The sequence below is a fragment of the Musca autumnalis genome, unplaced genomic scaffold (genome assembly GCF_047663935.1).
Source record: "Musca autumnalis isolate F117 unplaced genomic scaffold, ASM4766393v1 scaffold_3, whole genome shotgun sequence".
Lineage (NCBI taxonomy): Eukaryota > Metazoa > Arthropoda > Insecta > Diptera > Muscidae > Musca > Musca autumnalis.
In genome coordinates, this window is record NW_027411866.1 from 2,901,095 (window position 1) to 2,915,402 (window position 14,308).

Here is a 14,308-nt window from a genome sequence, read left to right on the forward strand (position 1 = left end):
TCCCATGTGGGACCCGCATCAACTCCCAAAAAATTCGTGACGATCCGATTAAAATTGCGACCTGTAGCGTGATTACAAACAAATCGGAAAATGGGATGCATTACCGACTATTGCGATATCTCGGTTGTTTGAGCAGCTACGACAACCTACTTTACATCGTTGTAAAGGTGATATTTTCTACTTGCCTTGCCAGATTTTGCTTTTGATATACCTCTTAAAGAAACAGAGATATTGGCTTTGAAATAAAACGTAGACCTTTTCTCCAAATAAGTTTTTGCCCATTCCGACCCTTGAATATTATCCGACCATCATTAAAATCACTAGGCTTTTTCCTCTGTGGGACCCCCATTAACCCCTAAACTTTCGTGACGATCCGATCAAAATTGCGACCTGTGGCGTGATTACAAAAAAATCGGAAATGGGATGCATTATCGACTATTGCCATATCTCTGCTCTTTGACTACCTATGACAACCTGATTTACATCGTTGTAAAGGTGATATTTTCTACTTGCCTTGCCAGATTTTGCTTTTGATATACCTCTTAAAGAAACAGAGATATTGGCTTTGAAATAAAACGTTGACCTTTCTCCAAATAAGTGTTTGCCCATTCCGACCCCTGAATATTATCCGATCATCATCAAAATCAATAGGCTTCTTTCTTTTTGGGACCCCCATTAACCCCCAAAATTTCATGACCATCCGATCAAAATTGCGACCTGTAGCGTGATTACAAAAAAATCGGAAAATGGGATGCATTATCGGCTATTGCCATATCTTTGCTTTTTGACCACCTACGACAATCTGCTTTACACCGTTGTAAAGGTGATATTTTCTACTTTCCTTTCCAGGTTTTGCTTTTGATATACCTCTTAAAGAAACAGAGATATTGGCTTTGAAATAAAATGTTGACTTTTCTCCAAATAAGTGTTTGCCCATTCCGACCCCTAAATATTATCCAACCATCACCAAAATCAATATGCTTCTTCATCTGTGAGACCCCCATTAACCCTGAAATTTTCGTGACGATCCGATCAATATTGCGACCTGTAGCGTGATTTTCAAAAAAATAGAAAAATGGGATGTATTACCGACTATTGCGATATCTCCGGTATTTGGTTACCTACGCCGACCAAGTTTGCATCATTGTAAAGACGGAATCTTCTGCTTTCATAGTCAGGCTTTGCTTTTGGAAAATTTTCAACCAAAGCTGTGATATTTGTCAATATAATTAAAATCGCAAAAATGAAAATTGGGGTTTTATTTGCTACTATTGCGATATCTTCGTTGTTTGATCACCTACGAGCACCTACTTTACATCATTAGAAAGATGATATTTTCTGCTTTCATTGTCAGGTTTTGCTTTTGGTATACCCCATATAGAAGCTGAGATATTGGCTTTGGAAAAATACGTTGTCTTTTTATCCACCTAAGTTTTTTGCCCTTTCCGACCCCTAAATATTATCCGACCATCACCAAAATCAATAGGCTTCTTCCCCTCCGGGACCCCCATCAACATCCAAAATTTCGTGACGATCCGATCAAAATTGCGGCCTGTAGCGTGATTACAAGGTTTAGATGGACAGACGGACAGACGGACAGACGGACGGACTGACGGACGGACACACATAGCCAGATCGACTCAGCTTGTCGAGACATTCATTTTGATATATATAAGTATGGGTCTACGACCATTATTTCGATGCGTTACAAACTTTTTGGCCAAAACCAACTTATAATACCCTCCCCACATAGTGGTGTAGGGTATAAATACTCAATCATCCAGAACGCAATAAAATGCCAAATTGAGGGAAAAAGGCCAAGAGGAAGAAGAGAAATGTCATGGATAAAAAATATTCTAGATTGGACAAATACGCCAGATGAGAACAACCTTATAAATGCTGCGAGGAATAGAGAACTCACCATTGCAGAATAAATTTACACAATAGATATTAAATATACATCTAAAATATTCAATTTGTAATTGTATGATCGCCAAAATCCGAATACGGATCGGCAAATAAAGAAGAAGAAAAGTGTTTGCGAGTACGAGTACTTGAAGAGTACGAGTATTGCAAGAAAAAACGAAAAAAATGCTCGAAATAGAGTACGAGTTTGCTCGAAGAGTAAAATCGAGCGAAAAAAATATTTTTTTGCCGTTTGTGTTGCGTGTGTAGTAGCGAACAGGTTTTGATGTTCCTGTGGACTGAATATGGAAAGAGCAAGTTGTTCGGAGGTTCAGAGGAGGTTCTTCCGAAGTTCGGAGGAGGGTGGTCGGAGGTCCAGAGGAGGTTGTTCCGAAGTTCGGATGAGGGTGGTTGGAGGTCTAGAGGAGGTTGTTCTGAAGTTCGGTTGAGGTGGTCGGAGGTCTACCCTCCTAAGCGAAGTTTAAGAACTCCTCTCGGATCGTCTTAATATGTTTTTCAGAAGGTTGTCCCTGCAGCCCCTTTACGACGGAAATTTTTTTTCGGGGACAATGTCCTAAAAAGCTGCAAGAAACCTGAAAGCACCAACTAAAATGGCAAATTGTCAAGATAACTCGCAGGTTGTTCCTGGTTGTTCATCCAGTCATGTATAAGGTCGGAATATGGTGTATATCGGTGTCGTCCTTCGTGTACCATACACACAAAATTTGCGAAAATGCAGTTTGAGGACACGTCTCGGATCTATTTGAATTTGTTTGCAGAAGGTTGTTTTCACGGTCCCTATTACAACGGTACAACGGTAAGTCCACAATTCCTGAGATAATGGCCCAAAAATCCTGCCGGCACATACTAAAATGGAGTGTGTGCAACTCTCATGCTGTTTTTAAAAATTTCTACCAGGTTTAGATTAACGTAGTTCAATATTTTTATATCTACATAAATTACAAGCTTGCCTACTAAAAAATGTGCACTATATGTCAATGATTTGAAGCAAACTGTGATACAAACCCAATATATTTTATGTTTATTTTTGACCAGAGACGGAGGGTATGTCTCCGTCAGGTTCCATTTCTCCTTGCGGGAGGTATTTTTTTTTTTTTTTTTTTTTGTTCTATAAGTTCTTATTCCCATTAGAGCTTTTTACTTTGCAAATTTTCTATTTTCCACCTTCTTTATCTTTATTACAAGTGAGCAAAGGCTATAGTCGGGACGGGGCCGACCATGTGATACCCTACACCACTACCCCTGTGCATAAGCTTTTCACTGGTAAACATTTCTTTTAGGGAATATAAACCGACTACCACCAAAAATAATATGCCTCTCTGTCTCTGGGACCCCCATAAGCAACCAAAATTTCGTGACCATCCGATTAAAATTACGACCTGTAGCTTGATTGAAAAAAAAATGGAAGAATTGGATGCATTACCGACTATTGTGGTATCTTCCTTGTTTGACCACCTTGAATAGGCTTCTTCCCATGTGGGACCCGCATCAACTCCCAAAAAATTCGTGACGATCCGATTAAAATTGCGACCTGTAGCGTGATTACAAACAAATCGGAAAATGGGATGCATTACCGACTATTGCGATATCTCGGTTGTTTGAGCAGCTACGACAACCTACTTTACATCGTTGTAAAGGTGATATTTTCTACTTGCCTTGCCAGATTTTGCTTTTGATATACCTCTTAAAGAAACAGAGATATTGGCTTTGAAATAAAACGTAGACCTTTTCTCCAAATAAGTTTTTGCCCATTCCGACCCTTGAATATTATCCGACCATCATTAAAATCACTAGGCTTTTTCCTCTGTGGGACCCCCATTAACCCCTAAACTTTCGTGACGATCCGATCAAAATTGCGACCTGTGGCGTGATTACAAAAAAATCGGAAGTGGGATGCATTATCGACTATTGCCATATCTCTGCTCTTTGACTACCTATGACAACCTGATTTACATCGTTGTAAAGGTGATATTTTCTACTTGCCTTGCCAGATTTTGCTTTTGATATACCTCTTAAAGAAACAGAGATATTGGCTTTGAAATAAAACGTTGACCTTTCTCCAAATAAGTGTTTGCCCATTCCGACCCCTGAATATTATCCGATCATCATCAAAATCAATAGGCTTCTTTCTTTTTGGGACCCCCATTAACCCCCAAAATTTCATGACCATCCGATCAAAATTGCGACCTGTAGCGTGATTACAAAAAAATCGGAAAATGGGATGCATTATCGGCTATTGCCATATCTTTGCTTTTTGACCACCTACGACAACCTGCTTTACACCGTTGTAAAGGTGATATTTTCTACTTTCCTTTCCAGGTTTTGCTTTTGATATACCTCTTAAAGAAACAGAGATATTGGCTTTGAAATAAAATGTTGACTTTTCTCCAAATAAGTGTTTGCCCATTCCGACCCCTAAATATTATCCAACCATCACCAAAATCAATATGCTTCTTCATCTGTGAGACCCCCATTAACCCTGAAATTTTCGTGACGATCCGATCGATATTGCGACCTGTAGCGTGATTTTCAAAAAAATAGAAAAATGGGATGTATTACCGACTATTGCGATATCTCCGGTATTTGGTTACCTACGCCGACCAAGTTTGCATCATTGTAAAGACGGAATCTTCTGCTTTCATAGTCAGGCTTTGCTTTTGGAAAATTTTCAACCAAAGCTGTGATATTTGTCAATATAATTAAAATCGCAAAAATGAAAATTGGGGTTTTATTTGCTACTATTGCGATATCTTCGTTGTTTGATCACCTACGAGCACCTACTTTACATCATTAGAAAGATGATATTTTCTGCTTTCATTGTCAGGTTTTGCTTTTGGTATACCCCATATAGAAGCTGAGATATTGGCTTTGGAAAAATACGTTGTCTTTTTATCCACCTAAGTTTTTTGCCCTTTCCGACCCCTAAATATTATCCGACCATCACCAAAATCAATAGGCTTCTTCCCCTCCGGGACCCCCATCAACATCCAAAATTTCGTGACGATCCGATCAAAATTGCGGCCTGTAGCGTGATTACAAGGTTTAGATGGACAGACGGACAGACGGACAGACGGACGGACGGACGGACTGACGGACGGACACACATAGCCAGATCGACTCAGCTTGTCGAGACATTCATTTTGATATATATAAGTATGGGTCTACGACCATTATTTCGATGCGTTACAAACTTTTTGGCCAAAACCAACTTATAATACCCTCCCCACATAGTGGTGTAGGGTATAAAAAAGGCACGGCACACTCAGACTGAGTGTTGTGTCAAGTTAGATTTGTAAACCCTCTTTTTTGCCATGTAAAAACTGAATGACTGCCTGTTAGCCTTGTTTGTTTATTGCCAAGAAAAGGGTCCATTAAACACAAAAAGGATTTGATAATAAATGGTCATTACAGGACACAATGAAGGCTATAGGAATTGGATAAGTTTTGTGCAAAAAAAAAACAACAAACAAGAATATAAAGGGGAACCAAATCCTTTTGCAAAATACATACGTACATATCCGCTTTAAGAAGATAAACTTTATGCCAACCTCATAACTTTACAAATTCAATAGCTCTGCTCTGCTCCTTTACTACTGCGGCAGTAGTAGGTTGATACCTTTCATTTGATAAATTGCCGGATTTATTTGATTGAAATTAATTCATATACTCCATTCGTTCATGACAAGTCAGCCAGGAAAGTCTTTCACTCTGTATCAAGAAAAATGAACTGGAACCTTTTCGTTTTTTTGCCTCCTTTTTGTTTTCATCTTACAAAAGAATAATGTTAATAAACCGTAGAAAAGAGATTTATTTCTCCAGCTTGTTTGTTTGCGAGCTATGTAAAAAAACAAGATGAATTTACGAAAAATGTGATGATAATAAAACAAAATGTCAGCATCATATTCTTGGGCCTACAAGGGAAAATATTCATTTTTTGTTTGGATTTCTTTTTTGGTGATGCTAAAATATTCCCAAATCTATATTGATTCGATTTTCGTTCTACTAATTTGCTATTAGTGTTATTGGAATGCGGAGAGGAGATAGTAGGGAGAGTGTCACAATTAATCATTGTTGCCGTTATGGCTAGTGACATTTTTACCTGACATCATTACCTTGATTTCTTTGGGAATTCATAACGTTTGATTTATAGATTGACCAAATAAAAAAAATCTTATAAATTTCTGGCCGATTGTTATGAGGGTGGACTTTCTTTTGCGGCTATTGTAGGGAAGTGTAATGCTCATCATTAATATTTTTTGGGTGAAAATCGTAAAGTAATCAGTAAATTCGTTTATACCTACATATGCAGTATTACATTGTAATAGAGTAGAAAATGCCCATGAGAGCTTCAGCTTTGTGTTTAGAAGAGTAATAATATTGGCCAACAGATGCTACTTCGGTCTGTGTTAGGTATAATTCGTGCTGAATATGTCTGAAACCTAATGTAGTGCTGAAAGATTAGGAAAGGTTTTTTATTAATTTTACTCTAGACCGTAAATCAGTCAATATCACCTTTTAAATGATGAGTTTTGTGTCTTGTTTAAAAAACGGAGCTGAACTTCGAATAAAATCTAGTCTGGCCTTTTTGAAGAAGAACTGTGGTTTTTAATAACAAGCTCTTCTTCTTAAAGATGCCCAGAAGCCCTAGTCTAAGAAAAGAAAACAATCTGAGCTTCTACAATAAGATCAGTTAGTTTTCTAGGTAACCTTCTGGTATTCTATAACAAAATTGAGATGACGATTAAGAGATGGGCAACTGAATACTACTTTTCATTATCTCTGAAACACTTTCTAATGCACTTTCTAATCTATCTGTTAAAAAACTCATTTGACTCCGATCGTTTCGTTCCGTTTTATTCTTGACCGATTTTTCCAATAAATTAAACTTATGCTTCAAAGATCGGAAAGAGCACTGGAAAACGAAAATTTGATCCTAAGATTTATATTGTACAACTTAAGCACAGAAATTCAATTATTCACTTCTCTTTGAAGTAGTTTAATTTCTTCGGCAAAATCTTGACTCTTGTAAGTGGAGCAACAACTTCAATTGGGAATTTACAAAAAATCGTTCAGTTTTGTCTTGCACTTTCCATGTGATCTCAAAATTTCTATTAATATTTCTTTCGCGCGCTTCTCCATCTGTCCTTTGTTATAAGTAAAAGAGTTTATCAACTTGAGTTTGTTGTATGTTATTGATAAAAATCGCCGTAAACATGTCCCTGAAAGTGGGCCACAAATCATAGGTGCCATGAAAAAAACTCCCTGTATCGTAAGGAGGCACTGTGTATGAAGACCCTTGACTTCCTTGCAACCGAAATAACATTTTTTGATTTCCGAAACTCCTTATGTTTAGTTTGCACTTTCACATATTTCTTCTCTTTTGCATCCTCTGGACCACATTTATCATAAAATTTTTTATATATACTCCAAACCTGTTTAACTCACTTTTTCGAAATCAAAAGCCTCCCCAGATTAGTATGAGAAATCTTCTTCCTTGAGTTGCGATTTAATATTACACAGCTCATTTCCAGCCTCCAGACATTTCGATAATTTGTTATACCCTCACCGAAATAATGGCTTTAGACCCCAAGTATGTTTGAACGAAATCCGTTTCAGACAATTTGGTACTGATTTAGCAATCTCTGTCCATCCGTCTGTCCGATTCGGTCCAAAATTCGGCTTTCGTAATATTTTGTCAAAACTTAGTTTTAAATCAAAGATGGCTCATATCGGTTCACTCCTTAGGGTACCACACAAAAGTTCGAAAATGTTCGGAAAATGTGTACGCACGATAACTTTTGAAGTGAGTAACTGATTTGGTCCATATTTTGCACATAGGGAAACTTCTATCAGGCATAGGTGAGGTTTGTATATGGTCGCTATAGGGCCACTCTTTCTAGTGGCTCCCACCCAAATTTTCGGAAAAGTGCAGTTTAAAGCCTGCTTTCGAATCGCGTTAATTCGTTATGCAACAACTTGTATTCAGGGGCGAGTCCATACTTCCTGAGAAAATGGTCCAAAAATTGTTAAAACCCCCTATGACATCATATGGAGCGCACGATACCTTTGAACGGATCAACTGATTAGGTCAAAAATTTGGTCTTCGTAATATTTTGACCAAACTTAGTTAAAGTTCAAAGATGTGTCATATCGGCCCACTTCTTCGGGTACCTCCCTCACAAAAGTTCATCATTTTTCAATAAAATCATCATTTTTCAATAACTCTCGAAGGCAATGACCGGTTTGGTCCCTGCTTTGTACATCCTACTATTTATGCGAGACATAGATTATGTTCAAATTTGGACTATATTGGTCCACTACTTCGGGTTCCTCCCACACAAAATTTCGAAAAAGAGCAGTTTAAGAGCTGCTCACGAATCGGTTTGATTTTTGTTGTAGCAAAATGAATTCTCTGCTCCCTTACGACGGTACAGGGGCCCGAAAAGGTGTAAAAACCCCTATGGGGCAATGTGTAGTGGCTGGAGCGCAAGATAACTCTCGAACGAATCAGCCGATTCGGTCCAAAATTTGACATTCTCAATATTTTGTCCAATTGTATTTTAACTTCGAAAATGGTCTAAATAGGTCTTCTCCTTACGGTTCCTCCCCCACAAAAGTTCTACATTTTTATTTATGTGCAGTTCGGATCTGTTCGAAGATCCTTTGGACAATTATACCGATGCTACCCTCGTGGTCCTGTTTACAGCGATATTTTACTGGTCCAAAACCTGTAGGTTATACGGTGACAAACTAAACTGAATCCTAACATAAGATCCACCTCCAAAATGGAGTATGTCGATTCATTCCTTCAGGTACCTCCTCCGTATTTCTGGTATTTTGAGGGTTGTGGCCTCAATATCCCTACGAAATGGCTGAAATTTGGTATTAAGTCTTCGTTGGGGTTATAAAACTTTCCACCTGAAATTTCTCGGTATAGGTCCACGTCTTCATATAGACCCCATAGAAGGGTACCTCCCAATTTCCGGTATTTTGAAGGTTGTGGCTTCAATATCCCACCGAAATGGCTGAAAGTTTGTATTAAGTCTTCCTTGTGGGTAAAAAACTTTCCACCTTAAATTTGTCGGTTTAGGTTCAGGCCTTCATATAGCCCCCATAGAACGATACCTTCCGATTTTCGTTTTTTGAAGGTTGTGGCTGTGGTTATAAATTTCTCTGAAGAGAATTTTAAACAGAAAAATTGTACACACGAACATTTTTGTACCTATTATTGAAACATTTCTTGCATAAGAAAATATGTGAAAGGCATAAATTTTGCATATGCAAAAATTTATGCATTTTGCATAATTTTGCATATGTCATATGTTTCGATTGTAATTTAATCAGAAGCCAAAAATATGCCCACTCCCAAAATTTGACATGAATCGGACCAAAAATAGGAGTAACATAAAATTCCGCTGTCTACTCATATTGCATGTCAAAATGCCTGGGATGTCTACGGCTATCTTCCAGTGAAAATAAATATGACAAAAGGAGCGATCATTGACATGGGTTCCGTAAGCAGCTCTGCACGCCATCTCCACACATTAGTCGAGCAAGCCGTGTGATATAACAGTGATGGTGGCGGTCGAATTACCAAAAGCCTTTGATACAGCCAATCACTCCCCGCTTTTTGAGGACATCGAACGGACTACCCTCCGGACAAATTTGAAACGTTGGATAATAAATTATATTTGTGGACGCCAGTCGTAAGTGGAATTCAGGAACAAGAAGTCCAAGCCCCGTAGAGTGATGCAGGGAGTTTCCCAAGGTTGAGTGATATCCCCGGAACGAGGTTAAACACTCTCTTCTATTCCACTCCCTTCAGACGGCATTGCGGATGCGGATGATGATGATTGTAGGCGGATGATTGTACAATATTGGCGTCAAGTATCTTCCCTAATGTTATTTCTGAAAGACTGAACTCCTCTTTGGCTGATCTCAACACCTTTTTCTACGCGAGGAATATGTAACTATCCGACACTGAAAGAACGGCTACTCTGTTCACCACATGAAATGCAGAAGTGAGTACTGAGTTGAATGTCATGGTGGATAATAGCAGAATTCCGACCACAAACTACCCCAAGACTCTAGGGGTCACATTTGACAGCACGTTCAAGTCGAAGCGCTGTTCACAGTTATCTGTTACAGGTTGAGATTTAAAATCAAGTCCCTTGTTGGCAACATACAACGCTATGAAGCGCCAGTGCGGTCAGTGTGGTGCAAATATAAATGCAACGCGATGGAAAGATATTTAATCCTGTCAGAAAGCAACCCTGGGAACTGCAACAGGGTTCCTTCTCAAGTCTCCAATGGACCATTTACATGTGAAGACAAAGAGACAACGGCATGCTTTCGTTGCATTGCTTGCTCGGGAGTTGCCGTGAGAGCCATCCTAATCATCGTATGTTGGAAGATCCCTTCTGACATGCTTGGCTGGGACGTCCTAAGCCAAGCATGTCAGAAGGGATCTTCTAGAAAGACAAGTCCAACGTTACAAGAGAAAACTCCTAGATAAAAAGCCTATCAACCTGGTTTAAATAGCATTCACACAGATGCAGTGACAGATGCCATAAACAACTATCGTCTGAATGCAGTCCTCGGAGAACATCAAGGGCAGGGATCAATGACAGAAAATCAGATGGATGTGGCATCTAAAATCCGAAAACGTAAGTGGCAATGGATTGAACATGTTCTAGGCCGTGATGACAAGCGCTATGCTGGAATACGTTCAGTCAAGAAGGAAGAAGGAAAACCTGGAGACGTTTAACAGAAGTAGCAACGAGATCTATCGGATTGACCTGGGATCAACTTAGTTATAAAGCTCCAAACCGAGTGAGAGTGGAAAAAGGCTATTGTTAGCGCCCTATGCTCCAGTGTGAGATAAAGGAATAAAATAATAATATGTTTTCTGTGACCATATTTGTCTCTGTGTTTATAAGATTCAGTTGTAGATGTAATCCTAATACTGTTTATACCGCCTTCAAGTATTTTTACTTCGTGATGAAAATTGTAGAATGTTGTTGTAATGGTTTCTGACGTAAAATGGTTACAGCAAAAATATATATGGGGATTTCTGAGTGAAATCGGACACTTTTTCAAGATGAGGTTTTTGATTTTCTTTAATTTTTGCTCTGGTGATGCTGCTCATTAGCAAAACATTTTAGTATATTTTCAGATTTTTTTGAGTAACGGTTCCAGAGATATCGCCAGTATTAAAGAAGTTATGAGTATTTGTTTGCATGTAGCTTTTACAGAATTTGACTTTTCAAGACGCGATATCTCTGGAACCACAGCAAAAAATAAAGGAAATCATATGTTTCATGTGATCATATTTTTTTCTCTATGCAATTGCAAATGTATATTTTATTCCATTTGGCTTTACTGTTTTTTACTGCCTATTGAACATTATTTCACTGATAACCAACAGACATTTTTCCGCAAAGAACAAAAATTCCCCATCTAAAGTTACAAAACCAATACTTAAGCGGCAGAATTTTATGGTAAGCTGAGCGGTTTTTCGATTTAATTACTTCATTTGCAAAACAATCAACAATTCAGCTGAGTGGGTAGAAGGGTGGTACGGGTGGGTAATGTCTGCCTACCTCAGTTATAACGCGTGGGTAATTTTACAATCAATGGTTGATGTTTTTGGTTGATTTTTATTATTACAACAAAAACGTTTGTTGTTTTGCTGATGAGGCAACAAAACAACAAAATTTTATTACCACCCCTCTCACAGGGAAAGGGGGCATGTAAGCCAACTCTTTGGGAGAAATTTTTGTGAAGCATCAGCAAATTTTCCACTTGACTTGAATTAAATAAACGGTAATAAAGGTGGGCTGTCTAGAACTGACTATGGCTTTGTGCTACCAGTCAACATGGTAAACAAAATAAAATTTTTGGTTGCTGTTTTATTTTTATTATTGAAAAAAAAAAATTAATAGGCAAGACGAGACAGAGATTATTTAATATTATTATGCACAAAAAAAAAACAAAAATATTCAAAAGTAGTGGGGAAGAGAGACGTTTTCCATTGCAATATTATGTTACTCAATAATGACCATATAAATTTTCATTTCTGCTTTTATGATATTTTGTTGTAAGGCCTTTAAATGGACCATATAGTCATTGGAGGGAAATGGTAGGGTTTTAAACATGTTTTCCTCTAGAATAAGATCCTTTACCACAATTTCATCCTATGCCAAAATGAAAATGTTAATAAGATCATTTAAAACTTTTTTTCATTCGAGAACATATCTACCTCATAGGGACAGGTGTGATTAAGATTGGTATATTTAACCATATCCTGCACCAAGATCTTCCAAAACATAAAACGATTGGGATTTTTCATAAAACCACAAAAATCCATGGTGTCGTTGTAGAGAAAAGGACGGAAATCGTGACTCTTGCGAAACAATTCAGCATTGATCTAAAGAAAACGGTTAGACAAATCAATGAAAACTTGCGCAAACCCAAACTTACCTGAAGACCATCATGTAGAGGTTCCATTAGCTCCGCCTGTACTTGCATTGCAATGCGATTACGTCCCACCGCCTTTAGTTGGCAGTGTTTAAAATCAACAAGGCTCTTGTCATTATCCTTGCACTCTAATTTAGTGAATTTAACTATTTTACATTCAAATTGTTGAATGTTTAGAAAAACTATCAGAAAAATAATTAATAAATTTATATTGTCTAACATTGTGTGTTTGGACTCTTCGATATTCTATTAGCAAATGACCGCAGCCATTGATATGGCGTGTAGGTTGGAAGCGCTGACACCGTTTAAAAAAAGATTAATTTTTAATTACTATTCAATTTTTTCGATATAAACAACAAACACAAACAATTTTGTGGCCTTCGCACACTATGGTGATTATAGAGAAGATAATTGTCCTAATTTCGCGATGTGGTGGGTTCAAAATAAATTAGTTACGGCATTACACTGATTTTAGAGAAAATTATTTTTTTGCGTTTCTTTCTCTTACACGCTTATATAAAGTTCACTCCACTTCCAATATGCCCGGCCATCCTTTAAAGCGTGGGCGAAAAGGTCTCATAGTATTTGGACGAATAATAACTTTCTATTGCATTCTGAGCTGAATTTATATTTAAAGAGCGTAATATCCATAATTTATCGAAAATCTACAAACTTGTGCAACTCAAAAAAGTCATTTTTTTGCAACTGAAAATTGTTTTAATCTCATCGAAAAATTGGCCTTGAATTCGTATTACTTCCGCTAGAAATTACTGTTTAATCTGCTCAACAACATTTCAAAAATCTTGATATTTTTCCATCCACAACTTACCTTCATCTGCCTCTTCCCATTTAAATGATGCGGAATAAGGTATGTAGTTCGCATCATTTATATTCCCTTCCAGCCATCATTTATCTAAACTATTACACAAATTATATTGGCTCCTTCAGGGTAATTTCCAAGTTTTATTTGTTTGTCCTACAAACAAATGCAAATGAGAAGTAGAAATAGAACGCTTAACTGACAAAATCAATAGCCTCTGCCAACGAGAGGATTTACAACCAAAATCACATTTGGCAAAACAAAGTAGATAGCAAAAACCACTAACGCCTCTGTCTTTGCATCTAAATGAAGACTGAAAGGCTAAGAGTAATGGAGCCATGTCTGGATGATGACATTAGCATAAGTAGTTTTCATTAGCATTAATTTCTGAAGAGAGTCACAAGAAATTTACCGACAAAATCCACTGTGTCAGCATCATTTGTTTGCCAAGTGTATAACGTAGACATCTTAATGACAACAACAACAAAAACAGCAATAAAACAATACTTTATCTTCTTCTTCCTCGTCCTCTGTTGTAAAGAAAAGTGGTCAGACATTGGTTTCTTGGTCGGATGCTGCCAAGAACATAAACACCAGCACGTGTTTCCGGTTTGTTGGTTTATTAAAAACGCCTCGGAGGCTGTTTTAAACGCACAGCCAGACAGACAAACAAACAAAATCAATCGGAACTTGAAAAATAAGCAATGAGGGTAGAGTTGTCTGCCTGCTGCTTCAGTCATGATTAACTGCAAATGTTTAAATGTAAATTAAAAGATCGAGATTTTGTTGAAATGAATTTGTTGTGGAAAACTTGCCGAAAGGTTTTAATCAAATAATCTCCATTAACAATACAATACAATATAAAATTCTGTCAGAATTTTATGCTGTCAAGGATAAGAATTTTATTCGAAATATGCATAGAAATGTACTGAAGAACTAAGTATCTGGCAACAGACAAATACGGGATAGAAAAATTGCACAAAGTTCGTTCTTTGTAAAATGACATATGGGGCTGGATTCTTGTTCTATGAAAATTTGAAATGAAAAATATTTACTTTATAATTTTTTTCATTTGACAGATTT

At 37.5% G+C, this 14,308-nt stretch overlaps 1 protein-coding gene across 1 annotated transcript; it reads right to left on the minus strand.

Annotated features, from left to right (window-relative positions):
* Nucleotides 1–11,862: 11,862 nt before the first annotated feature.
* Nucleotides 11,863–12,642, minus strand: LOC141399715 (uncharacterized). The gene is made up of 3 exons (XM_073978935.1): nucleotides 12,409–12,642; nucleotides 12,188–12,355; nucleotides 11,863–12,122 (listed from the first exon to the last, which is right to left on the minus strand). The coding sequence occupies exons 1-3, from the start codon at nucleotides 12,625–12,627 to the stop codon at nucleotides 11,973–11,975; spliced, it is 537 nt and encodes a 178-aa protein (XP_073835036.1). The 5' UTR covers nucleotides 12,628–12,642; the 3' UTR covers nucleotides 11,863–11,972.
* Between the last annotated feature and the right edge of the window lie 1,666 nt (nucleotides 12,643–14,308).